The 27,902-nt window shown below is 48.1% G+C and overlaps 1 protein-coding gene across 2 annotated transcripts in view; it reads right to left on the reverse strand.

Annotated features, from left to right (window-relative positions):
* Positions 1 to 27,902, reverse strand: part of LOC138526243 (arylsulfatase H-like) — a 642,213-nt gene that overhangs the window by 494,074 nt on the left and 120,237 nt on the right. For both annotated transcript variants that reach the window (XM_069636732.1, XM_069636733.1), the window contains exon 4: positions 25,751 to 25,873. In XM_069636732.1, the coding sequence (XP_069492833.1) occupies positions 25,751 to 25,873 (123 nt within the window). The remainder of the gene's footprint in view (positions 1 to 25,750; positions 25,874 to 27,902) is intronic.

Genomic DNA, 27,902 nt, shown 5'->3' on the forward strand with positions numbered 1-27,902 from the left:
GTACTAATACCACCTCTTTCTTGACGAAGACTTACAACACATGCATTCGCAGTTGTAGACTACAAATCCACATGATGTAGGACTACTGAAAGATGTGAACCCTGTGCGTATAACATTGAAGCCAGATGCGGTGCTACCGAGGGTAAAACAATATCCAATATTCAGGGAGGCAGAGGAGGATATTAGAAAGACAATCCATGCCATACTCGACCAGGGGATCATTGTGCCATTGACGTCTCTGTGTAACACGGTGATATACCCTGTCAAAAAATCAACAGGGGGCAATTGGAGAATGATTCCGGACTTGTGCCCCATAAATGACGTGGTACACAAAGAATTCCCAGTCGTTTTTAATCCAGCGACAATTTTATGGAGTATCCCTAAAGAAGCTACATACTTCACTGTAGTGGACTAAAAGAATCCATTCCTCCGGATTCCACTCCATCCTGAGTCGGGGTACCTCACGATCTTTACACAGGGCCAAATGAGTTTCATACACACTGGGTTACCTCAGGGGGTACTGTGAGAGCCTGAGCATCTTTAACATGATACTTCATGCTGGTTTAGGGAATATTCAGGTGCCCAGTATGATTATCCAGTATGTGGACGATCTTTTAGTGCAAAGTGACAGTGAGTAGCACTGCCGAAGGGATTCCATTACAATTGCTGGCCTATAAGGGGTACAAGGCTAAGTTGCAATACTGCCAACAGGAGGTGCTCTATCTAGGACAGTTCATATCAGCGAATGGTAAAAGGATACTACCAGATAGGGCAGCGTCAGTACACACCACCCAGAGACCTGCCTCAGTTAAAGAAATGCAGACGTTTGTGGGGCTGTACAACTACTGTAGTGCATGGATGTTAGATTATGCAGCATACACAAGACCACTTCTACAAGCCGTTAAGGAAATACAAAAAAACGAAGGATCATAAATTACAGTGTACTGCAGACATGATTAAACAGTTTAATGATTTAAAAGAAGTCATTAGTTCAGCACCCATACTGGCCACCCAAGACTACACGCAGGAATTTTACTTGTTCTCACGCATGAGTTTGATGCTGAGAATGTTTGGCATGGGCACATGAAGGAGGTGGGGGGAGATACGTGCAGGATCTTGCTATATCTGCTCACTCATTCCCACGCTTCTGGGATACCTACATTATGTATTCCAGATGAAAGAGAATCTCGAGTTGCACTGTTTTTCGTGCAACTAGCCTTGTGTTGGGTTAGAGGGCAGCATGTTACAGCTTCAGTAATTCCTGTTGATGAAGATGAATGCACAAGACAAGCTGTTAAGCAGCAGAAACATAATGCACGTTGTACCAGTAGGGTACAACTGAATCTCGAAGGCTCATTTGCTGCGGCTAACCGATGGGATCCAGGGGTATAGAGTGGTAGAGCTGGTGGAATGAGGGGCTATACCGATGAAATGGTAGCACAGATCAATGAAGATTGTGGAAATATCTGGAACCATCATATAAAATGTCTGACATGGCTCAATGAGCCAGAGAAACCTGCTAAGAATCAGCTACTTACATGTTTTTTCCTCTAGTTTAAGGGCAATGGCACAGTGCCTGTGGGCACTAATGGAGACTGAAGTCTCATAATATGCCTTGCTGACCAGGTAGGTGGAGTTGGTAGGACAGAGGAGAGCATGGGGAGGAGTAGAGTAGTAAAGAGAAAGGGAGTGATAAGATTAGGTGGCACACATACACCACGCAACATCTGTGGTAGTGTAGAAGTAGGTAGGAAGTACCTGCGGGAGATAGCCAGCATCTTAGCGACTTCTGCTTAGAGGAAGTTAGTAAACAGACAGTTGTGGTTCCCTTGCTGTAGAAACTAACTGCAGCTAAGGATGCCTCAGCAAGGTCGGAATTCCAGGGGAGTTGAAAGATAGAGAGGGACAGCCCTAGTGCCACCTTCCCAAAAACCCTTTTCCTGCTGGTATGCCTTGTGGTACAACCAATGCCTGTCTGGTCTGAAATCCAAATGAAGCCTTAAAGAACCACACCATAGCTCTACTGTGTGCTATAATAATAACAACCTGATTGTGGAAACCTGATTAGTGGAAATACCATGGGGCCTGTTCAATTTGAGCTATTGGAAGTGACGAAGTATCGAACGCCATTCTATCCCAACAAGGGGGAAAAGCTCCTGGGCCGGACGTTAGTCCTGTCTGCCTCTTCAAAAATTAACTGGTTGTATCGACCCCAGTCTTATGGAAGCTGTTCAGTGTGATTCTCAGGACCAATAAGGTGCCTCCCTCCTGGCAAAATGCCACCATTATTCCCATATATAAAAAAGGAGGGAAAGAGGATCCTGGGAACTAGAGGTCAATATCTTTGTTGGACAGTGTGACAAAAGTTTTTACCAGAGTAATCTCCAAACACCTTCAGACCTGGGTACTGCATGAGGCATAATTGACCATCTACAAACAGACTTTCGGCCAAAAATAAGTACTATGATCAAGTATTTCATTTATACCTAACTATACGAAACAGTTTTGAGAAACATGAAACTTTATGCTGTGTTCATTGATCTCAACACTACTTTCAATGGTGTATCACAGCCTCAATTCTGGTCCGTACTGGCCAGAAGGGGGTCCCAGGTAATCTTCTGCAAATTATTGAGCACCTCTATTCGAACAACAAAGACTCTGTGTGATGGGGTCTGGGAGGCGAGCTGACAGACTCTTTCACAGTGACGGGAGAGGTGAGGCAGGGTTGCGTCGATCCCCTCTGTTGTTCCTAATTTATATAGATGAAGTCACAAGTCATGTTAGTGTCATGATGCCTACCTCCAAGGAGCCAGGTCCGACCCAGCAACCCCAGAGGCAGGCATCATTCCCCCCAGGGAAGTGCCAGCGGGCCCAAGCTGGGGCCCTTTGGACACAGTCCTGGCGCCTTAGGCGCCAGGCTCATGTTGGACCCCTGTCCTGGCGCCTTAGGCGCCAGGCTCATAAAGCTAGACATGTGTTCAAGTGTTTTAATGTGCACTTACCTGATGCAGACCATGCTGCTACATCCAGGCCCTCTTGAGGCCTGAATGGAACTACTTTACCTGTGGGACTACTTTCCACCTGGGTGTGGTCGGGGAAGGATACATACCTGATCGGTGGAAGGATACATACCTGGAACTTCTTCCAAAGCTATTTAAACCACGCCCGATCAGCAACTCACGCTTCGCGTTGTTCTACTCCTCGCAGCTGGACGCTCACCGTGTCAGCTTCTGCATCTGGACTTCAGCCACGCCTGTCAACATCCTGGGTCACCTGCAAGGGGAGATAAGAGAGAATTGGAGAGAAAGAAGACCTTACCTGCTAAAGCTGCATCACGGAGACATCACACCGACGATCCTGAAAGGGAAGACATCATTTTTTAAAAGCATTTTGCTTCGATCGCTGCAGCGCTGCATTTCACTCACCTTTCCTGGGCACCTCCATCTTCAGCAGCGATCATCCGGATCCGCAGCCACTTCCCAGAGCCTAGAGAGAAAAAGACAAGAACACAAGGTGAGAGAAGGAAGGGAATAGGAAAAGCTCAGTTTCCTTCTAAGACTTACCTGTTGGGTCATTCCCATTTCATTTCGGGTCCTGCCGCTTCCTGGCATTCCGGACCCCGGCCCCTATGGGGAAAAAAGACAAGGACATTGAATGAGCGAATGCAAAGACATTACCCGAACGCTCATCCAGAACTTACCTGTCATTTACTGGAACTGCACGTTTCACTTCGGGTCGGCGCCATATCTCCGGCATTCCGAACCCCGGCCCCTAAGGGGAAAAAGACATAAGCGTTAGCGCTTGCTGCAATAAGACAATGAACATTATTATTAAGCTTGAACTTTTGAACTTGCTACAGAACTCTTACAGCGCCTTACCTGAATAGTCAAGCTTATTTGAACTCCCATCAAACCTCAATCCAGTGAAGTAACTGGGTTTCAACGCGCCCCTGCATCAGAAGCAGGATGGAGAACTCATCCTTCCAGACCCTAAGGTGAGACTTCACGGGGAATCGTGGAAGGGTATCGTGGAGAGTTGGAAGGGAGTGGGAGGCTTGAGCATTATTCCGTCAGTAGGTAATACTCCCTTTTCATGCACAGGGGAATATCCCTGCGAGCCAGAGAAGCCAGAGTAGAGGGGCCCTACCTGTCCATCCTCAGAGTCCTGCGCTTCACCATTGAAGAAGCATCAGCACTCGAAGCCAGACCTGCGCCTCCGTGGGAATCAGGTGAGCGTGACAGAATGCGAAGCCTACCCACAATTTCCCACCCGGGCGCTATGGAGACTTCCGAGACAGATCAGCTGGCCCAGCTTTTGGGGGAATTACGGGCAGAAGTGCACTCAGCCCGCCAGGAGACTAACGCTCTCAAAAGAGAACTGATCCTATCCAAGGAAAGAACAGATGACCTGGCCAAAGGTTATTGCAGGCCCAGGCAGGGCACACTCCTTTATCCAATTCCGGAGGTACTTCCACATCAATGGGTTTGAATAACCCAGTACAAATCAATCTACCTGGACACATGCCTTTGGCCCCGCCTGAACGTTTTGCGGGGGATCCCAAGAAATATGCCGTCTTTATGAACCAATATCGTTTACACTTTCTATGCAGACCCGGGGCCTTCCCTAACGACCAGGCCAAGGTAACCTTTATACTATCTTACCTCAGTGGCAGTGCTGCCGATTGGTCTATTCCATTGGTAAATCACGATGATCCCATTCTCCAGAATTTTCAGGGTGTCCAGGCCAGCATGGAAAAATTGTTTGCTCGACACTCTCAAGGACAGGCCCTTGATAACGAACTGCTATCCTTACGACAAGGTAATCAGGATCTCCTGTCCTACGTTGCCACCTTTAATAGACTGGTTGTGGAAACTGGATGGCCAGAAAACAAAAGGATCACATTGTTTCATCGAGGCCTGCGCGGAGAGCTTAAGGATGTTTTAGCTCAGATAGTAGATCCACCCCAGGTCTGCGCAGACTACATAGACTTGGTGGTTCGACTTGATCACAGACTTCAAAATAGAAAAGCAGATCGGTTCAAGTATGAAACCCGAGTACCGATCAAAACCCACACTAACTCCAAGAGTACCGACGTATCCGAACCTATGCAAATCGGCGGTGTTAAAGGACCTTTAACGCAGAAGGAACGAGAGAGAAGGCGGCAAATGCAACTTTGTCTGTATTGCGGGACTTCCGGTCACTTTCTTCGAAATTGTCCGGTTAAACCACCTAAGAAGGTGGTTGGAGCCACTGATAACGATTTATTGACACCTGATTCGGGAAACGACCTAGCCCGACAAGCGTAGGGGTCCGCTTGCCGAGCTTGAAAACAAACTCTTTGACCTCGCATTTTGTCATGCCAATAGTGCTCGTGGACCCAAAACAGCCTCAGCAGTTGCATGCTATAAAAGCATACTTCGACAGTGGAGCTATTGGAAATTACATAGACCGTGAATTGGCTTCCAGGATTAAGCTCCCTCTCCGCCCGAAAGTAACCCAAGATGTCATTACTACAGTAGATGGAACCGAAATAGCCTCAGGGCCTGTAACACATTCCACTGTTGAAATGACACTGGTGGGCCAGGATGGACATCGGGAAGCAATCGTGTTTGATGTGATCAAGGACCCGCAATTTCAAGTAATTCTTGGAATTCCTTGGTTAGAAACACATAATCCCAGAATTGACTGGCGAGCAAAGAAGATAAGTTTTCCTGATTGTGAACCAACTTGTTATCCAAGAAATCCAGTTATGGGTCTAGCCTCAGCAACTTCCACCCCTGTACAGCTACCGGCAGAATACCAAGAATTCCAAGACGTTTTTCAGAAGGAACAGGCTAACATATTACCTCCCCATCGGTCTTATGATTGCCAAATCGATCTGGTACCCAATGCTCAACTACCTTGTAGTAGGATTTATGCTCTTACGGAACCTGAGAACCTGCATTTGCGTCAGTATTTAGATCAGTACCTAGCCAATGGTTTTATTCGCCCGTCCAAGTCTCCTGTCTCCTCAGCTCTGTTCTTCGTGCCGAAAAAAGAGGGCGACCTTAGAACATGTATAGACTATCGCGCCCTAAATCAAATAACGATTAAGAATCGTTATCCTCTGCCCCTGATCCCTGAGCTTATCGACCAGGTGAAAGACGCTTGTGTGTACACCAAGTTAGATCTCCGAGGAGCTTATCACCTGGTGCGTATAAAAGAAGGCGACGAATGGAAGACTGCATTCTGCACCAAATTTGGGCTCTTCGAATATCAGGTGATGCCCTTCGGTTTGTGCAATGCACCTGCCGCCTTTCAGTACTTTATGAATGATGTTCTTCGGGAACTTATCGATGTCTGTGTCATTGTTTATATTGACGACATCCTGGTGTACTCTTCTTCAGAATCCGATCACAGAAAACATGTTAGGGCAGTTCTTGAGAAAGTGCGCCAGCACAGACTATTTGCAAAGCTCGAAAAATGCGTTTTTCATACCACAGAAGTTGAGTTTCTCGGATTCATCCTGACACCTCAAGGAGTCCGAATGGACTCGCGAAAGGTGGACGCCATCCTCAAATGGCCATCTCCTAGCTCGGTGAAGGGAGTTCAGAGCATGCTCGGCTTTGCCAATTTCTATCGAAGATTCATCCCGGAATTTTCCCGAACAGTCCAACCCATCACAGCTCTCCTAAAGAAAAACAAGCGCTTTGAATGGACTCTTGAGGCCGAACAAGCCTTTCAGGACCTGAAAACCAAATTCACCTCTGCACCTGTATTGAAGCACCTGCACCCAGATCTCCCTTACATTGTGGAAACCGACGCATCCAGTTCGGCCATGGGAGCTGTCCTGTCGCAAAGAGACCCAGAAACTAACCAACTACACCCTGTGGCCTTTTGGTCCAGGAAATTTTCTCCTCCTGAAATCAACTACGCAATTACCGAAAAAGAGTTACTGGCTATTAAATCTGCTTTCAAGGCTTGGCGTCACTACCTTCTCGGGGCAAGACGCACCATCACCGTAATTACGGACCACAGAAATTTACAGTATTTAAAGACGGCCAAAGCTCAATCTTCACGACAACTCCGATGGGCTCTATTCTTTGCGGAATTTGATTTTGTAATTACCTATCGCCCTGGTTGCAAGAATGGTAAAGCGGATGCCTTATCCCGGATTGGCATGGAAGAACCCAATTCAAGTTTAGAACCTGTGCCAATCATACCTGAACAAAGAATCTTAGGCCTAACTTCATTGCAAACTATTGAGGACATCCAAACGCAAGTAAAACAACTTCTAGACTCTTCAGCCTTACTGGAATGAAGTCAAAAGGGTCCTCATTACACCGTTAAGGATGATTTACCCTACTTCCAGGAGCGATTGTTTCTGCCAAGTAAAGAATTGCAAGAACTTGTTATTGCCCATCATCATGAATCATTAATGGAAGGACACCCTGGTATCGCTAAAACGGAGGAAAAAATCAAACGCCACTTCTGGTGGCCTTCTTGGAGAAAAGACATTAAGTCTTTTGTATTGTCTTGCGGAATTTGCGCCCAAAACAAGGGTCAAAAGAAAAGGCCAGCCGGCCTACTTCAACTCTTGGATATTCCACCGGCACCATGGCACACCTTGTCAATGGACTGTATAACTGACCTGCCTCCTTGTGCTGGTTACAACATATCCTTGTAATTGTGGATCTATTCTCCAAAATGGCCCACTTTATCCCTTTAAAAGGTTTGCCTTCAGCTTCCACCTTGGCCAAAGAATTTTTGGAGAATATAGTTCGCATACATGGTTTCCCTTCCATATTAGTCTCGGATCGTGGAAGTCAATTTACCTCCCATTTTTGGAAGAAGTGTTGCCAACTAGCACAAATAGATGTGCAGTTATCCACCAGCCACCACCCCCAGACCGACGGACAAACCGAGAGAACCAATCAGACTCTCGAGCAATATCTTCGGTGCATGTTACACCAATCCGAGTTAAATTGGAAAGACATCCTTTGGATCGCAGAATATGCATACAACAATTCAGTGCATTCTGGAACCGGACAAACTCCTTTTCATACTTTGTATGGTCACCATCCTCGGACCTCTGACCTAGATCCACCTTTGACCCTGGAAATGCCCGCAGTAAACCATCTGCATTCCACAATAACCCGAGCCTTCAAAGAAGCTGCAACTCATTTACAGCAAGCCAAGAAAAAGTATAAAGAAAACGCTGATTTGCACCAAAGTAAAACTCCTCCTTACCAAGTAGGAGACCAGGTTTGGCTAGCAACGAAACATTTACCCCTCAAGGGCCCGCAAACCTTCAATCCCAGATTCATAGGACCTTATCCCATCAAGGCTATAATCAATCCCGTGGCCTTTAAACTGGATTTACCGTCTAACATGCGTATTCATCCAGTTTTTCATGCATCACTTTTGAAGCCAGTACAACCAGGGACCCGACTGTCCAAGCCTCCAGACCCAGTTCAAATTGAAGGGGAATTAGAATTCGAAGTTAAAGACATTTTAGACTCCAAGGTGTTAAAGTCAAAACTCTTCTATCTTGTTGACTGGAATGGATATGGACCTCAGGAGAGATCGTGGGAGCCTAGTAACCATGTTCACGCACCTCAATTAATACAAAGGTTCCACCGGAGATTTCCGAACAAGCCAAAACCCCCAGAGGGAACAACCTTGGGAGGGGTCTTGAGGGGGGGGTACTGTCATTATACCTACCTCCAAGGAGCCAGGTCCGACCCAGCAACTCCAGAGGCAGGCATCATTCCCCCCAGGGAAGTGCCAGCGGGCCCAAGCTGGGGCCCTTTGGACACAGTCCTGGCGCCTTAGGCGCCAGGCTCATGTTGGACCCCTGTCCTGGCGCCTTAGGCGCCAGGCTCATAAAGCTAGACATGTGTTCAAGTGTTTTAATGTGCACTTACCTGATGCAGACCATGCTGCTACATCCAGGCCCTCTTGAGGCCTGAATGGAACTACTTTACCTGTGGGACTACTTTCCACCTGGGTGTGGTCGGGGAAGGATACATACCTGATCTGTGGAAGGATACATACCTGGAACTTCTTCCAAAGCTATTTAAACCATGCCCGATCAGCAACCCACGCTTCGCGTTGTTCTGCTCCTCGCAGCTGGACACTCACCGTGTCAGCTCCTGCATCTGGACTTCAGCCACGCCTGTCAACATCCTGGGTCACCTGCAAGGGGAGATAAGAGAGAATTTGGAGAGAAAGAAGACCTTACCTGCTAAAGCTGCATCACGGAGACATCACACCGACGATCCTGAAAGGGAAGACATCATTTTTTAAAAGCATTTTGCTTCGATCGCTGCAGCGCTGCATTTCACTCACCTTTCCTGGGCACCTCCATCTTCAGCAGCGATCATCCGGATCCGCAGCCACTGCCCAGAGCCTAGAGAGAAAAAGACAAGAACACAAGGTGAGAGAAGGAAGGGAATAGGAAAAGCTCAGTTTCCTTCTAAGACTTACCTGTTGGGTCATTCCCATTTCATTTCGGGTCCTGCCGCTTCCTGGCATTCCGGACCCCGGCCCCTATGGGGAAAAAAGACAAAGACATTGAATGAGCGAATGCAAAGACATTACCCGAACGCTCATCCAGAACTTACCTGTCATTTACTGGAACTGCACGTTTCACTTCGGGTCGGCGCCATATCTCCGGCATTCCGAACCCCGGCCCCTAAGGGGAAAAAGACATAAGCGTTAGCGCTTGCTGCAATAAGACAATGAACATTATTATTAAGCTTGAACTTTTGAACTTGCTACAGAACTCTTACAGCGCCTTACCTGAATAGTCAAGCTTATTTGAACTCCCACCAAACCTCAATCCAGTGAAGTAACTGGGTTTCAACGCGCCCCTGCATCAGAAGCAGGATGGAGAACTCATCCTTCCAGACCCTAAGGTGAGACTTCACGGGGAATCGTGGAAGGGTATCGTGGAGAGTTGGAAGGGAGTGGGAGGCTTGAGCATTATTCCGTCAGTAGGTAATACTCCCTTTTCACGCACAGGGGAATATCCCTGTGAGCCAGAGAAGCCAGAGTAGAGGGGCCCTACCTGTCCATCCTCAGAGTCCTGCGCTTCACCATTGAAGAAGCATCAGCACTCGAAGCCAGACCTGCGACTCCATGGGAATCAGGTGAGCGTGACAGTTAGAACAAAATGTCTGGACCAACCAAAGCTAGGGCTTTTATCCATCTCAGCGTTGCTTTTTGCAGATGATGCCGTTCTTCTATCAACATCGGCAAGGGAACTGAAGAACAACATGGAAGCATTTGTGGAGAAATGCACAGCGCTCCAGTTTGAGGTGAATACTGTAAAAACAAAATCCCTACTTTTCTAGCCCAAATTCATACAGTACAATAAAATGAAGTTGTTTATCAATGGTGCCGTTTTGGAACAGGTTCGATGTTATGATTATTTGGGTGTCAGATTCAATGATCAGGGTTATTGGACATCCCAATTGGTTAAATCAAGCTCTAAACTAGAATCATATGGAGGGTCCATCTGGAAGTTCTTGCTTGGTCATGGTCGGTGGGCTGTCATGCCAGCACAAGGCATGTACGCTGCACAGGCAAAATCTGCAGCATTGTATGCCGCAGAGACCAGGGGGCACGCAGTTAGCAGTAAACAGGGTTGACCGAAAGAGCCTTCCTTAAACACCTGCTCAGTATGCCTCCAGCGTGCCATGGTTCTCCACTCTATCTAGAGCTGGGACTCAGACTGATTAACGATGATGCTGCCCTTATGCTGGTTCTTTACTGGATCTGAGTGTGGACAATTCCTGAACTCGCAATCTATCGTGAGGCAGTTATCCACATTTTAGACTTTGTTAGTGGCAGGTCCTTGCTTTGGTTTGCACATGTTAAGAAATGCCTGATCGAACTGAACCTAAGAGAGCAATGGTTTAACTCCTTGGGTATCATGATAGCTAACGCAGAATTGGCAAAGAGTTTCTCGTGAGGCAGCTGAAATGGAGCATCCTAATGCATTCAGCTGGCTAGCTAAGGGTGACCCATAGCCGATTGGTCAGCACTGTCTAGGATTCAAAAAGTATTTGGATGTGGTGAACCCACCTCTGGCACGTAGCTTGTACATGCAATTTAGATCTTGCTTATTCCATCTGATGTATCGTACAAGCAAGTGGCTTCCAACTGCAAGTGAACTATGTCCAGTGTGTGGCTTAGCCAGGGAGTCACTAAGTCATTTTTAGTTTTTTTGTCATGGTTACCGAGTGGCCAGAAATAGGTATTTGAAAACAATCTGTAATGCACATTGTGTACCATGTATAAATAAATAAAAATAAGAACTGTTCAAGCGTTGCAATGATATGAACATTGTATATTGTGTAGCCAACTGTATTCACCAGGCATCGTGCATAAGATCTAGATCATTAAAGATTAGGGAAACAGGGAATAAATCCCTCTGGTCACCACTTTAGAGCATCCAGTATACAACTTAAAGGAAGGAAACCACGTAGAGATCTGAGCCTGCATCTATTCTTGGGCCCAAATGGGTCCTGTTCTTGTACTCAGTTTGTACTGCCACTTTGCACATTCTTCATAATCTGGGGGTTAGCCAAAGGACAGCCTTTGTTATCCAACTAGATTGTGTAACTTGGAGGTAATGAATGGGACATAACTGAATTATTAAGAAATGTTCCTTTGAGAATATTGGCAAAGATAACGTTTTCCCTCCTCAGGCATGTCGTCTAATCTATTTATAAGCTGTATCCTGTTTGTATGGCTATTTTGCACATGATTTATGGGTCCAGACATGACATTTGTCATCTAAACCATGTCACCTGTGGGTAATGTCTAGGGCATAACTGAATTATTGAGAATTGTTCCTCTTTTAAAACTGGCAAAGCAAAGATGTTATTGTTTCCTTTTTGATCATGTTGGTAAGTTATTTAAGAACTGTATTCTCCTCTGTATTGCCATTGTGCACAATTCTTATGGGCCTAGTTTTGAAATGTGTCTGTGTAAATGATGCAACTTGGAGGCCATGCCCAGGATAGACCTGAATTACTGAGATCTGTTTAAACAGCCCATGTTTTTGCTATACTGGAAAAGACTAGGGCCCTCATTAGGACCCTGGCGCTAAGTGTTTAACGGCGCCGTAAAAGGCTGCGGCGCCGTTAACCCATTAGTGCCTTACTACGAGGTCCCTTTGCGGGACCCGGTACCGTACTTAGCGCCTCCCCAGTCCCATTTATCCCTGTGGCGCAAAAATGGGAATGGGGAAGGGCCAATGTTCAATGGGGAATTACCGCCCCGCCAACCTTGGAATGGGGTGGTAATTCCCCATTGAACATTGGCGGACTCGTTACGATACCGGCACCAACCATGGTGCTAATAGCGTCGTGGTTTAGTGCCAGTATCGTAATGAGGGCCTAGGTCTCCTTTAATTCTTATTGTATTTTAATTGTTACGTGCTGTAGTATTGCTTGTTGTGTAAATTCTGTTTTAACATATATTGTAAAATGCTCTTGATGAATTTGTATGTGTTACTGGCAAAATGACAAAAGTCAAATAAAAGCCAAATGATGAGATGAATATTAAATACCCTTGAAGTAGGAACATAGGTTTGTGCTTCCTTCAGACCATCTGTGACACATGATAGAGAAGTTGGGAATGAAGGCTTTCTGCGGAGTGGTGTCTTAGCAGCCAACTTTAGCCGATCTCGGACAGTGCCCAATGCAAGGGAAGAGTAACTAAAAGGAGAAAGGCTTGGAACCACTAGCAAGTGAGCTTCCTTAATAATCTTACTTGGGCAAGGTTCTTGGGGGAGAACCTGATGGATGGCAAGCTGCCATAAGATCTGTAAGTGCAGCTTCAGAGACAGGATGAAAGGAGGTAAAAAGTGCTGGTGGAGCTCAGGCGACTCCATTACCGCTGTGGTATACCTAGCAGGTAGCATGCCTGCTCGGCGGAGGTCATTTCGAACTGGAGCTTAGTAATTTCATCTGAAAATAAATATAGCTAAATTATGGCAGAGAACTTGTGAGGGAATAGCATTGTTAGTAAAGGAATTTGGTGTATTTAGTTCTGACAGGACTTTAGGGATAGAAAAGAGGCATTCTGAGTAATAGCTCTTTTTTGCTTTATTGACTATATTTTTTAAAGCTATAACGCTTCTTCTTTTAAACAAGTAAGGAGCTCTTTTCATATTTCTTACTCCAGATCTGTTCAAGTTGATGCAATTTTCAGGCCGATTCATGGAATTAATGTGCGCTGAAATTTTCAGCGCAAGCATGCGAAAGCGTGCGAAAGCGTGCAAATCGCAGTGCCAGCGCGAAAATCGCAGCAAAACCCGTGCACAGCGATTCACGGAAGTCCGTGCGTGTGTAAATCCCAGGATGTGTGCCAAAATTCTGCGTGGCGCACGCTGGCGCACACGTCTCCAAACAGCGTGCGCTGCGCGCACAGTGAAACCGCACATAGTGCGGCGCACACAACAAAAGTAGGAGGAACAGAGGGCGTGACACACGGAATGGGGAACAATGCGTGAAAATGTGGGCGTCACGGGGGAAGTACAGGAGGAAAATGCGCGGAACGCCCACACGCACGTTCAAAACACGTATTCATGGATTCAAACGGGGCTAACGCGTGCGCCAAAAAAGACGCGCTAATCCGGAAACACGTACACCAGCAGGAAGCAGGCGAACGTGGACCCGCGCACCATAAAAGTGCGTGCAAACAACAAACAAGCTCAGACGCCAGGATGAATATACCGTTCCTAGCAGCTGTGGTCGTGGTATACCGCAGGAGGAGGAGGATAGTCAGGCCCAGAATTTTTACACCCAGAACCAGCCTTTTTGGAATGCCTGATGACCAGGTGTATGGAAGGTACAGATTTCCACCTCACATAATACTCGACCTGGTCAGTGAGTGGGAGGATGACCTCATATCACCCACCCTGTGCTCCCAAGCACTCAGTCCCCTGGAAAAGGTCCTCAATGTACTGCACTTCTTGGCCACTGGATCATTTCAGCAGACAAGTGCTATAGTGGGTGGGGGGGTGTCACAGGCCACGCAGTCACGCTGCCTACACCAGGTCTTGGCCATCATGACTGCACGCCCATCAGTCCGCAGGCACATATACCTACCCAGAACAGCTGCAGAAAGGCAGGCTGCCGTCCAGGATTTCTACAGGGTGGCACAATTCCCCAAAGTCCTAGGTGCCATTGGTTGCACCCATGTGGCTCTACGTCCCCCCAGGGCATCAGAGCACATCTATAGAAACCGCAAGCACTGGCATTCCATCAACATCCAGGCAGTATGTGATGCCAAGGGAATCATCACCTCAGTATATGCCAACTATCCAGGGTCCACCCACGACAGTTTTATTTACAGAATGTCAACCCTAAACCGGGACCTAGAAGCTGGGCGGCATGGCGATACATGGCTGCTCGGTGAGTATAAATGCCACAGCACATGCATGCATGTCAGATACTGAGTAATGTCACAACCCCACTAATGATACCCATCACCACCTCCCCAGGGGACAGTGCCTACCCTCTGAGCACCCACATGATGACGCCAATTCGGAACCCCACCACGCCACCCGAGGTAAGATACAACACAGCCCACATTGCAACCCGGGGCATAGTGGAACGCACATTTGGAGTGCTCAAGTCACGCTTTCGCTCCCTTGACCGTTCTGGCGGGCACCTGTTAAACTCTCTCCCAGTAGTGTGCAGGATCATTGTGACAGCATGTGTCCTGCACAACGTTGCAACATGCCGGGGCCTTCCCGTGGACATGGTGGTGCCCCCACATCCCCAACCACATGCAAGGCCACTGCGCATGGGAGGGGAAAGGGCACGGGGTGAGGCAGCCCGTACGCAGCTGGTGGCTAATTACTTCACCTAAAATCACACCCCTGTGGAGTGCACACAGCCCTGGCACATACCATCTGACAATCAATGATGATGACATAAGGGACAGTCAACTGTCACAACCACACCAGCCTGAGATTGGTCACCTGGAAGTGTTACATTGTGTGCATCCCTACCTACACAAACACCACCAATGCTGTGTCATCAAAAGACACACTTCTATGCTGCTAAATTCATTACCCCCTTACAAAATACAACATGACAACAGTGCCATGTCACCCAACCCCTCCCCAGCACTGCCACCCAACACACCATGGCATGTCATGCTATGTGAGAGCAAACAAAGCAATCCCCAAAACATGACACAAGTGTCACAAAGTACAGTGTCCCTAATGGAAACTGACCACACACAATATGCTCCCAGTAATGTAGAACTAACAACACACATGACCAAATACTTACCAACAATACAATGCAGCTACACAACCTCAAACATAGCATAAACATGACAGTACTAAGTTAAAGCAGTGCTAGTCTTACACCTGATTATGCCAGCACATCGACCACTTCCAACTGTACAGTGCTGCTGCCACGCAAATGTGTAAGTGCACTGCTTACAACATGAACTCCATCTCCAAAGTAGACGGCATTGTGAAGACATGAGGAATGAACCTGCAAATTAGGAGGAAGACATGGATGTACAAGAACATATCAATACACCATGCAGTGTACAATACAACAACAATATCCACTAGGAATGTATACACCGTATTGACTACAGACTGCCCACACAGCTCATGGGAGTCCAACGTCACTGTGTAAGTCACTGTCACTTGGGCACACCCTTTGCAAGCCCATGGAAACGGGAAGCAGGAGGGGTGTGTGTCTCACAAGCCCAAGCATCTAACCCAAACTCAGGACAAGCCTGCATGTGCCCAGCCGGAATACAGTGGATGCCCACGGGAGCCACACAAGGCACCACACCTGTTTGGGGCAAAGCGATCTGCACCTTGCTGTGCCGGCACTGCCTGAGGCTGCAGGACTGCATTCCCCCTCTGATCTGCTGGCCCAGGAACAGGATCAGATGTTGTGGAGTGTGACCCTGCATCCGTAACCGCCAAAGGTGGTCTTACCAACACTGACATCCCCATAGAGGGTTCTACCCCTGGTGCAGGTGGGTTGGACAGAACAGAATCCCTGCTAGAAACACTTACCTGCGACGGCACATAGGTCTCATCATCCGAATCAGCACCTGAATAGAGGTCTGGGGAGGTGCACCCAGAGACACCCCAGGACAGAATGGTCTGCAGCAATATTAGGTTCTCACCCACCACCACACCACGTCCCCCACTGGTGCCCGGTCGTGCCTGAGATCCCTCCTGGGTCTGCACCATCTCCTCAACCTCAACAGCATCAGGTGCGTCATCCCCTGCAAAAACATGAACGACAAAAAATGGAAACAGGCATTAGCACCATAGCACACAAATAGGCCTGACAAGCTACAGAACCAGTACATGATTTACACATGTCCCACATGACTATAACCCTCCCATGCATGAACTGTCACTGAGTTGGAAGGGGAGGCAAAAGGCAGACACTGATGACACCAAGATGGAAGAGCAACACATTTGCTGCATGGTGGGTAGCACTGCCATCACACATTGGCCTGTGAGTGGCATGTCCAATACACATACATGGCACATGCCATCACACAGATGGCATGTACCATAGCCATGGTACATTCCACAAGTACATCCATATGTCAGTGAATGAATACTGTCAGCCATCCATGTGAGATGGACATGATGAGATGAAAAATGCTACAAAGTGTGACAAAATAGGCATGTGCCACACACTGCAACACATCCAGTGTACAAAAATAAAGTGATTGCAGGCCGATGTACACATCAATGGTTGCGCACTTCAACATGACAGGAAACAACTATCATGTTCTACATTCAAACAGGCCCCAACAATTTATGTGATCAGGCCAATACTCAATCAGCCTGAATGGTCAAATCATTCACCTAACAAGGTAACACATGTGGGCCAATGTGGGGTTCATCAATGACAGAAGCATGTCACAAATGTGACAATAGGGCTGAGGAATGCGTAGCAAAAGTGGGAGAATTGAAACAATCAGCCTGAACGAACACTGAAAAATACAAACAATGTTGTTGCAAGATGCCACTTCAAGGGCAAATGCCATAATGTTGCGCTAAATTACTACTGTAGGCAGAAGGGATACTGTCACACCCAAATCCAAGGCCGCTGAATGTTTTGGATGAAGCACATGGGTGACCCATACCACTCAGGCACACACACCGTCACCTGGCACTCAATCAGAACCCGTCACCCAAACAACATACACATGCATTACACACACATGCATGGGCACTCACCGGACAATGCATCATAATCAGGTAGTTCTCCCACACCTTGGATCTGTTCCTCTGTGACGAAGGCCCCAGCAACAGACTCATGTTCAGTGAGTTTGTTGTCCTCTTGTGGAGACCCACCGCCAGTCACCAGAGTAGCTGCATGATTTGAGGCCAGCTTGTTCATTGCTCTCTGCGTTTCAGGTCATTCCACCACTTGTAGCAATCATCAGCTGTGTGCCTCACAAATCCAAGGGCACTTATGCGGTCCGCGATGGTCTGCCAGTGTGCCCTACGTTGACCAGGTGTGGTCTTGCACCCTGCAGTCACCACCATTTCGCGGCTATGTGCTGACACATAGGCCACAAGTGCATCAAGTTCTGGATCATTAAAGCAAGGCTTCCTTGAGGTACCGGAGTGTGTAGCTGTGTCTGGGGTCTCAGCCTGTCGTGCCAGAGCACCCTTATTTCTCTTCTTTAAAGGTGGAGCAGAGCCAGAGTGGCTTACGCCGCTCTGGTCAGAAGGGGCAGAATCACCGGTGGACTGGGTAGTAGGAGTGTGGGAATGCACAATGACCATAGGTCTTGATGCAGGCATTGGTTGCAGGGTAATGTTAGCAGGGGGAACGTCAGTTTGATGGACCTGGACTGACACTGTCCTGGCTGGGAGAGTCAGAGCTGGGGCGGATGGAGCTGCAGCTGCCCCTGCAGCCTCCCCACCCTGCATACATGGGGCAGCAGATGACATAGCTGCCCCAGATCCACGTGGCTTGGTGACAACAACTTGCACCGCCACACGTGGCCTAGACTTGCTGACCTGGAAGTCAGCCAGGGAGTCATCCTGTGCCAGGTCAGGTGCCACAATTGGCTGGTCCAACAGGGGCTGAGCTGGGATGGTGTCAGCCATGTTTAACTCAACCATGGGGGGGGCATGGGTGTCCGTGATTGTTCCTCCACACATGGGGGTATAGGGGCACCCTGCAAATCCCGGCCACGTCCCCTACCCGGCCCACCACACCCACCTTTGCCTCCCTTACTGCTTGGTCGCCTCCCAACCATGGCACTGATGTTGTTGTGCGTATGGGAGTTGCAGTAAACTATTGTCCTGGGCAATTGGGGGTCAAAGGGGTAGGATACCACATGGAATTCGTACCCTAGTGCTCTAACAAGGCTGTCTGTGACCCCTGGGGGAAGATGACGGGTCACGCAACGCACAGGCAGCCCAAAATCAAAATTTAACATGGACGCAACCCTTCGTAGATCACATGTGTGAAAAAATGAACCCGCACTATGACGTGGCACCCAGAAACACAAAACTAAGCGTACGCGTAATACACGCAGCCTACAATGACCTCTGAAGGGGAACGCGACACACTGGGCAAGCACAGTTGCCAAGTACGTGCGGAACTCACCGTCTGCCTGGAAAAAGAATGTGAAAAATACATGCGTGTGCCCGTTGGCAAAAGAAGAATTGTACGCTGTCTGAGGAGACAGGACAAAAGGAGAAGTGAACTCTGTTTGAGGAAACAGGCCCAACAAAAATTCAGAAAAGAGCTGTCAGAGGTAACAGGGAGTACGAACTAGAAACGCTGTGAAGTAATCGCGTGTGAACCGACAAGAAGTACAGATTTCACCCACTCGCTCTCCACGAAAAGCACGTACAAGGAAATGGCGTCCTACACGTAGCTTTTAAACTGGCCCACACGTACACGTCAGATACACGTGTATGCGGGCACTTTCCTCCAATTACACCCGATGACACTCGGACGTGCAGTTTTTCCACATGTGCTATGTCATCACGTGCTATGAGGGAAACGCCCGCGCACATAATGTAACTTACGCGCTTTTGCGCTAAGGGCCTTTGGTCCAATGAAATCGCGTGCGTGTGCTGACGCGCTTACGCAATAAGGCCCTTTCCTCGAATTACACACTGACGTGCAATTTTTTCACGTGCCAAATCAGTCCGTATCAAGCTGACCACGCGAAAACACACGGAAGACCACGCTCCTGCCCAGAAGGCCGAATTACTGCCCCCCAGAGCCCTGAGCACGCTCCCACCTGCCATCTGCTGCTGCCTGACTGCTTGCTGCCCACGTGCCCTGCCATTTTCGGCCTGCACGTCAGCCAGGGGTGTAGTTGCTGTGACCACCCCTGCTGGAACCAAAAACTCCCGACTGGGATTCCATCGCTCCACGGCCCAGCCCCAGGACCCAGTTGCCCACCCACTCCTGCCTCTGGGGTTGCCATGTCCAGCACAACACCATCTGGCAGCACTGGGAACCCCCAGCCAGAGAGGCAGAGGGCCACCAGCTTCACTGCCACCGAAGTTGGAGTCCTGGTGGAGCAAGTCCTGGGGCAGTATGATGCCCTCTTTGGAAGTTTGCGCGCCAACAATGAAGGACGGAACAGGATCTGGATGGACATCGTGACTGCCATCAACGCGGAGGGGGTGGAAGTCCGCGACTTACATCATGTCAAGAAGCGCTGGGAGGACTTCAGGTCCAGGACCCTCAACAAGGCCCGGCGCCTCGCTAAGGCAGCGGATGGCATGGGGTGCCGGGGCCAGCTGTCGAACCATCAAATGAGGGTCCTGGAACGCATATGCCCAGCGCTCTACGTCCAGATCCTTGAGAGGCAGACCCGTCTGGAGTCGAGCGTTAAGTGTACATGCATGTTGATAGTACGCTGTGCGTGTCGTGGTGTGCCAGTAGTGTGCAGGTTGCACATGTGTTTCTGTAGGGCCATGTAGGGATGTGTATGAACATGGGCGTGAGGCTGCCACATTTGAGTCCTCTCAGTTGTGAGACACATTGATGGTGTATGTGTTGGTAACCATGCTGGGCAAATGCAGGTGTGGGAGCACACATGTTTGAATTTCTGTGTATGTACATTGGCATGGTTGTGGCATGGATGGTGGTTCACAATGCATGTATCTGCACTGTGTACATGTGCATGTATGTGTATCTGACAAGTGTGCAACTGTGATGCAACATGGATGCACGTGACACTGATATGTAGAAGGATGAATGGCAGATGTGACATGTATGGTGATCTCATCACTACAACAGTTGTAGGAGATGTAGACATGCATGTAAGTGTGGCGTGTGTGCATGTCCAGTGCACACCTTGTGTTTCATGTGATGTCAGGCTCACCTTTGGCTGTTCATGCTGTTGTATGTGTATGGATGGTGCTGCCTGGTGCAATATTGCTGTTGAAATGTTCATGTGTGTGAGTTAAAATGACATGTGTCTCATGGAGTGTGATGCCGTGTCTGAAGTTAAACATTGCCACTCATGTGCAACTGTCATGTGTGTATCAGTCCATTGTACAGTGCCCTGATGCCTGTGTTTTATCTCTCCCTGTCTGCAGCGTCAACTGAAGAAGAGTGGGGAGAGGGTGCTGTGGAGCACAGCGGCAGGGATCGTCCCGCCAGACGGAGATGCAAGGCCCGGCTCCCCTCCCAGATTGTCATCTCGTCGGGGAGTGAGGAGTCTGGTGCCGCGTCCCAGGCCGCAGCTGCCGAGGGTAGGTCCAATAGGCAGAGGTTGGAGAATGGGGCAGCTGGGACCCCAGAGGGTCCGACGGAGGAAGATGGCATGGAGTCATCCAGGTTGGTGGGGGCTTTGGTGGAGGAGGAGGCCGGGGAAGGGACACACATGGGGTCTGGAGGTGGGGATTCCACTGGTGCTAGTCGTGCAGTGCAGGCCCAGGGACAGGAGGCAGCACAGGCTGCCGCGGAGGTTCCTGTGTGCAATCCTGTCCCTGATCCTGTCGCTGCATCATTTGGCACCAGCAGGGATGCCTACGTCCAGACCCGTTTTCAGGGAGGGGATGAGCGCACAACAACTGGCCTTCCTCTCCCTGCAGACGTGGCTATCCGGGACCGTGTTGAGCCTGTCCTGGCCGGGATAGCGTTGCGTCAACGGGGCATGTGAGGTGAGACTGCACATCATCTTGGGTGCCTCTTTGACCACGTTGACCTGCTTGGACAGGTCACCTGTGCTGGATTCCTCCGTGTGCTGGACCTCCTTGGGACCTCCTCCTCACCTGAACCCCCTACGCGCCAGTCGTCCTCCATGCCATCTTCCCACCCATGTATCACCTGGGTACCCTGTGGAGCTGCCTCTGACCCTGTGGCCAGGCTGGTGGAGGACACATCCCTGCCACAGTCGGGAGTCGGATGTCCAGCGGGGGTGGCCACCTCAACAACTGCACCCCAGCCGGAGGAGGATGTGCAGGCAGCAAGAGCCAGGGCACAGGCAGAGGCACAGCAGCAGCAGCAACAAGGTGGGAGCCATCATGGCTCGGGGCCTTCGACATCGGAGGGGCAGGCATCAGCCAGAGGGCAGGAGGACCCAGGACTGGAAGTGTCTTCCGTGTGGCAGCGGTTAGGCCATTCTATAGATGCGGAGCGGCAGCGGGCAGAAGAGGCACGGCTCACGATGGTCAGGGCGGAGACCTCCATGCGGAGGGCCCTGAGGCGGGCCGAGTGCCTCGAGGCAATTCGCAGAGTTGGAGGAGAACATGTCATTGTCCCTGCGAACCCTCGGGGCCATGGAAGAGGACCGCCTCCAGGACATTGAGCAGGAGTTTGATGATGCCCTGGCCCGGGACATCCAAAAGTGAGCCGTCGGACTAGCCCGCTGCCCCTGTAAATAGTTTTTAGAGTTAGGTTTCCTTTTGGTTTTCCTTTTATTTGTGGTCAATGGACAATGCCACACAAATTTGTATATAGTTATATTTTTAGGTAGTTTGTTAGGTAGGTTTCATTTGTTTGGTTGGGATCATGGACCCTTTACATCCTTGGACAATGGATTGTATATAGTTTCATCATGTATTCATTTTTTTTTTTTTTTTTTGCATTATGGCATGGAGCAATGATTTATTTTTTCCAGACAATGGATTGTAAATAGTTGGACTATGGATTGATTTCTCTTTTTTTTTTATTATGAACATGAAGCAATGGAGATTTTTTTTTACATTTCCTTTGGATTTGCGTTGTTGGAGGGTGACTTTGGACTGTTTTTCTTTCTATTTTTTTTGGATTGGTTATCATTTTCATTCAATCATCTTTTTCACATGCTTTTCATTTCATGTTTCATATTTTGCTATGCTTTCATTTCATTTTTGATTTTATGTACATAATACATTTTCATTTTTTAGTTCCATGTGTGGGATTAGCTCATTGGGTTGATGCATGTGAAAATGTGGGTTTACACAAGCAATGCCAACCAGTGTATCTGTGTGACGACATGTGTTGATGTACATAGTTGACTTTTGGTTTGTGTCATGAGATCGGCATTTCACTGCTGGGGGGTGGGGGTCCAGGGGGACATGAGTGGGACATGAGTGGGGGCCTGCTGGCAGGTGCCCCACAGTGCTGGGGGGTGGGGGTGCAGGGGCACATGAGTGGGGGCCTGCTGTAAGGTGACCCACAGTGCTGGGGGGTGGGGGTGCAGGAGGACATGAGTGGGACATAAGTGGGGGTCTGCTGGCAGGTGCCCCACAGTGCTGGGGGTGGGGGTGCAAGGGGAGATGAGTTGGTGATCAGTAGTGCAAGGTGACATGTGGTTTGGCTGGGGGGCATGCCGATGGTGGATGGCCTGCCTGCAGGACATGACCAGGGGTGCAGGGTAGTCCCCTGTGGTGTGGGCTGCCTGCAGGGGCCGTGGAGGGTGTAGAGGGAACACCTGGGAGGACCCACACTGCCAAGTCACGTGTAGGACTCCCCGCGCACCCCGAAATTCACATACCCCACTCTGACAGCAAAATCTCGTGTGAACCTTCCCGCGCACCCCAGGAATACACGTACCCGGCACCAATCGCGTGTGAGACTTCCCGCGAACCCCAGGAATACACTACCCCACTAGCACAGGCCCTTTTGCATGTAAAACTTCACGCGAACCCCAGTAATACACGTATCCCGCTTGCACAGGGCCCTTTCGCGTGTAAAACTTCATGCGAACCCCAGTAATACACGTACCCCGCTCGCACAGGGCCCTTTCGCGTGTAAAACTTCACGCAAACCCCAGGAATACACGTACCCCGCTCGCACAGGGCCCTTTCACGTGTAAAATGTCACGCGAACCCCAGTAATACACGTACCCCGCTCGCACAGGCCCTTTCGCGTGTAAAACTTCCTGCGCACCCTCGTAATACACGTACCCTGCTGAAATCGCGTGTGAGACTTCCTGCAAACCCCAGTTATACACGTACCCCACTTGCACAGGGCCTATCGCGTGTGAAACTTCCCGCGAACCACAGTTATACACATACCCCACTCGCACAGGCCCTTTCGCGTGTGAAACTTCCCGCCCACCCCTGTAATACACGTACCCTGCTGAAATCGCTTGTGAGACTTCACGCGAACCCCAGTTATACACGTACCCCGCTCGCACAGGGCCTATCGTGTGTGAAACTTTCCGCGAACCCCATTTATACACATACCCCACTCGCACAGGCCCTTTCACGTGTGAAACTTCCTGCGCACCCCAGAAATACACGTACCCGGATCCAATCACGTGTGAGACTTCCCGCGAACCTCCGTAATACACGTACCCTGCTCCAATCGCGTGTGAAACTTCCCGCAAACTCCAGTTATACTACCCCACTCGCACAGGCCCTTTCGCGTGTGAAACTTCCCGCGAACCCCAGTTATACTACCCCACTCGAACAGACCCTTTCGCGTGTGAAACTTCCCGCGCACCCCCGAAATACACTTACCCGCATCCAATCACGTGTGAGACTTCCCGTGAACCCCCATAATACACGTACCCTGCTCCAATCGCGTGTGAGACTTCCCGTGAACCCCCATAATACACGTACCCTGCTCCAATCACGTGTGAAACTTCCCGCGAACCCCAGTTATACACGTACCCCACTCGCAGAGGCCCTTTTGCGTGTGAAACTTCCCGCGAACCCCGTAATACACGTACCCTGCTCCAATCACGTGTGAAACTTCACGCAAACCCCAGTTATACACGTACCCCACTCGCACAGGCCCTTTCGCGTGTGAAACTTCACGCAAACCCCAGTAATACACGTTCCCCGCTTGGCGTTTGTTGTTTGGTAGCCCTGTAAACTGGTCCAGGGTTAGCGCAGCCCTTTGCGCTGGATTGGGGATTTTGATGGCTTTTCCTTGCGCGAGGGTGTTCTTGGGGGTGTAACTGGTGCTGCTGCAGGGTCGCTGCGCCACTCTGCGCCACGGCTGGTTTTGGAGGCTGAAATCCATGAATACGCTGTGCGCGGAAATCGATTTTAGCGCACGCGGCTGGCGCAGACATTCGCACGCGCACACTGTGCGCCGCCGCGTGCGCTACTTGTTCGCGAAATTCTATGAATTTGACCTGATCATAGGCACACACTGTGGAACATAGACATGTAGACTTCAGGATGTAAGCGCCATTTTGGAAGAGCTCACAGCACCCTTCATTTTCATGTTTCTCCAGATTCTTTGGGATCAAAGGGTCGAAAACATCTGCCTGGGTGCTATGTGACCCCAACACTTATCACTGCTTGCCCATTGTGTTTGGTGCACAGAAACAAGCACTGCCCCCAAACCCTTCTGGTGAACGTCTCCCATTACGCTCCAAAATGACACCCATCATGACTATGTTTAGTGTGCCTGATAGCGCCTTCTTCTTTGCTTTAGTTGAAATGATAAACACTGCCTTGATTACCCAAGAAAGCTTATTAACCTTCAGCATTGTTACAGTGGATGTTTGGTACATATCAGGCCGTATTCTCATCTCTTTTCTACAGTGTATCATGAATAATGAACTCCTTTTTGTAGGCACATTAATGATGCAAGTCATTTAAAGGAGTTCCAATGTCTCCAAATGCATTTCACATGGCTGTTTAGCAGCTTTCTCAATCAATCATATGATCTCAATCAATGAACCCTCTGCAGTTCGACTATCACTGGGCACATTGAACAGGATTGAGCACCAAAACAACATTTTGGAAGTCTTGCCACATTCTGCTCTCTCTTGGTGTAGCATGTCCCCTCCAAGTGTGACTCGCCACACAGTTCCCCCGCCCCAAAGCTGGACGCTAAGAACGTTCATGTCCAGCTGCTGAAAAAAAAAACACTTTTAAGGCCAGGCGTCAAACTAAAAAGAGCATTCTTACCTAATCTGAGAGTTGTAGCAACACTGCAAAATTGAAATTATTTATTTGGATCAGTCTTACTGATACTGCACCTGAATTAACCTTATGTCTCTTTCAGGTAGTCCCATCCATCCATCAGTCCAGTAATTAACCAAAACGCATTCACCAATAATGCTTTAATTTATGAAAAAGCAAAACCTATTGGCTTTGTTCAATAATGTTAATTGCACATATTCTTCAATGTATTTTTAGAGAAAGAAAATCTGACCAAAAACAACATATCCACCATGTTACACGACCAAATGACTTAAATCATTATACCATGGTAGTTGGAACACCTAAATCACTGTTGCCTTCAAAGTCAAACCCAGCAGAGCTGTCTCTGTCAATGGGTAATGAAAAATGAATCTTTAAAATGTACAGTACCTATAATCCCAGTAGTATAGCCTTGTTGCCTCAGTAGTTCCGCAAAGGTTGTTTCATTTGAAGGGATACCTCCAGATGCTGCTAACCAGACAAGGATACGGTGCTCGTCGCTGTAGTCCATCCCTGAAGATAAACAAAAACAGAGAACTGTTTGAAGGGTGGCTAAAACAACATTTGTTCTTGTCAATCAGTCAATAAATATATGTTTATTTCGGATGTTTTCCGTAAATTAGTACAGTACACAATAGTCATACACTCAACACACATTTTTTAAATGTACACTTCTTAACAAATTCGTTTAGAATGCATAATACAAAATACCAGTTCTCACAATAAGATAACCTGAATTTTGTTTCATGTTTTTTAGTTAAAGTGCATAGTGATAAATAACCTGAGTTATTTCTGGTTTTGTTGAAAGTGCAGAGTGCAAGATAACAGCTCTTGTCAGGACCAAGGTCATCATAAACACATAACAACAGCTTTCATCTAATTTCTGGTTTTAGTTTTCAATGAGAACCTAAAAAGGAGCTCTAACAGGGTCCCATTGGCTGTATTACAAATTACATCGAGCGGTACATGGCAGTTTTCTGCATGTTCCAGATGTGCATTGCCACTCTACTTATGCTGCAACATTGCCATTCCTGTCAATGTCATGAGCTCCTTATATTAATTAGACAGACAATGATCCGCCCACAGGCTGTCCTCATTATAAGCGAACCCCTTTTGTTCTGGCACTGTAAACAGACAGAGTTTACTCTTGATAGTAGGTGTCTAGTACGCCTACTCAGTGCTCAAGTCGAGGGTATACACGGGTGGACAGAGTCCCCCCACTTTTTTCAGAAGTCCCCCACACTTTTTTCAGAGGGCACCTTGATATGCTAATTTCTGGTGACCCCACATTCAACTGGCATTTTATTGAGTCCCCCTAGCCCCCCACTTGATCCCTGCTTGGCATAAAGAAGTTCCTTTTCACAGAAAGTGCAGTACATTAATGGGACTGCCCATCAGAATAGTGGTGGTTAAAATCAGTAATAGAATTGAGAAAAGTGCAGGACGGAGGCAGTTATATATGGGATAATGTAACCCTTTCGTGCATTACAAGGATATTGCAGTTTAGAGAGTGATCCGTGAGCCAAATAGAGGAATGAAGCCGAAGGCCAAGTTTCTTTATAATGGCACGTTACTCCAGGGAGACTAGCAATATATTTTTCACGTCCATTAGGGGGTATTTTATTCCTTATGATACAGGCCCGCACACCCCAAACTTGCTACATTTTATTTAAGAGATCTTCCCTTTGATAATCAATATAATCAATGTGGAATAGGTTTGGATTTAAGAAAACTAAAATGCAGCTTCTAAAATTTAGCAGAAAAACAGCCTAAGTAATTTAATACATATATTGAAACACGTTTTCATGTTGTGCTTTAAAATAATCAGTAACATGCAGATTCTTGCTCACACGTGTTAAACTACCGTAAAGCAATTCTTGTGTCATAAAAAGTGTCATAGAAAACTAGTTTAAAAGCTTGTTATTGCTTTAATTTGGTGATGCAGAGACTGCCAATTCTGCTCTGTGCTAGCTCTAGCTCAAGCGACAGGCATTGTGACCTCACAACTGAAGCATAGTTATGATTACAGAGCAGTTGTGATGTCATTTTCTTTTTACAGGTCAGTTGTGATGTCACAAGTAGCATGTAATTAGAAAATACATTTGCAAAGAATGCATCCCTTTTTGTTATTCCCCATTTCAGAGTCTCACTGGACTCTATGGGGTCCAGTACTTTATGCGCGTGTTAATCACCGTATGTGGTAAATTCCACATGCTGTAACGCTGTGGTGATGAGGTAATTACCTCCACACAAAAACAGGCGTAAAACAAGGTTTTCAGTAATAACAGGTTTAGTTTGGAGGTCCAAAACATGGTTTACCACTGCAGCCAAACTAGTAATCGGGCCCTTTAATTCTTTTACTATTCATGTGTTTATTAATTGTGAAATCCACGTTGGGGGTAATAAATGTAATTAAAATGTGTTCCGACTTGAGGAAAATCCGACTAGGGCTTTTCACTTGACATCATTTAATGTAACCATCAAAATTACAAAACATTTAACATAATGTTGAGAGGACTGACCAGATCCCTCTCGTATCATC

The sequence above is a fragment of the Ambystoma mexicanum genome, chromosome 7p (genome assembly GCF_040938575.1).
Source record: "Ambystoma mexicanum isolate Mex_15411 chromosome 7p, UKY_AmexF1_1, whole genome shotgun sequence".
Classification (NCBI taxonomy): domain Eukaryota; kingdom Metazoa; phylum Chordata; class Amphibia; order Caudata; family Ambystomatidae; genus Ambystoma; species Ambystoma mexicanum.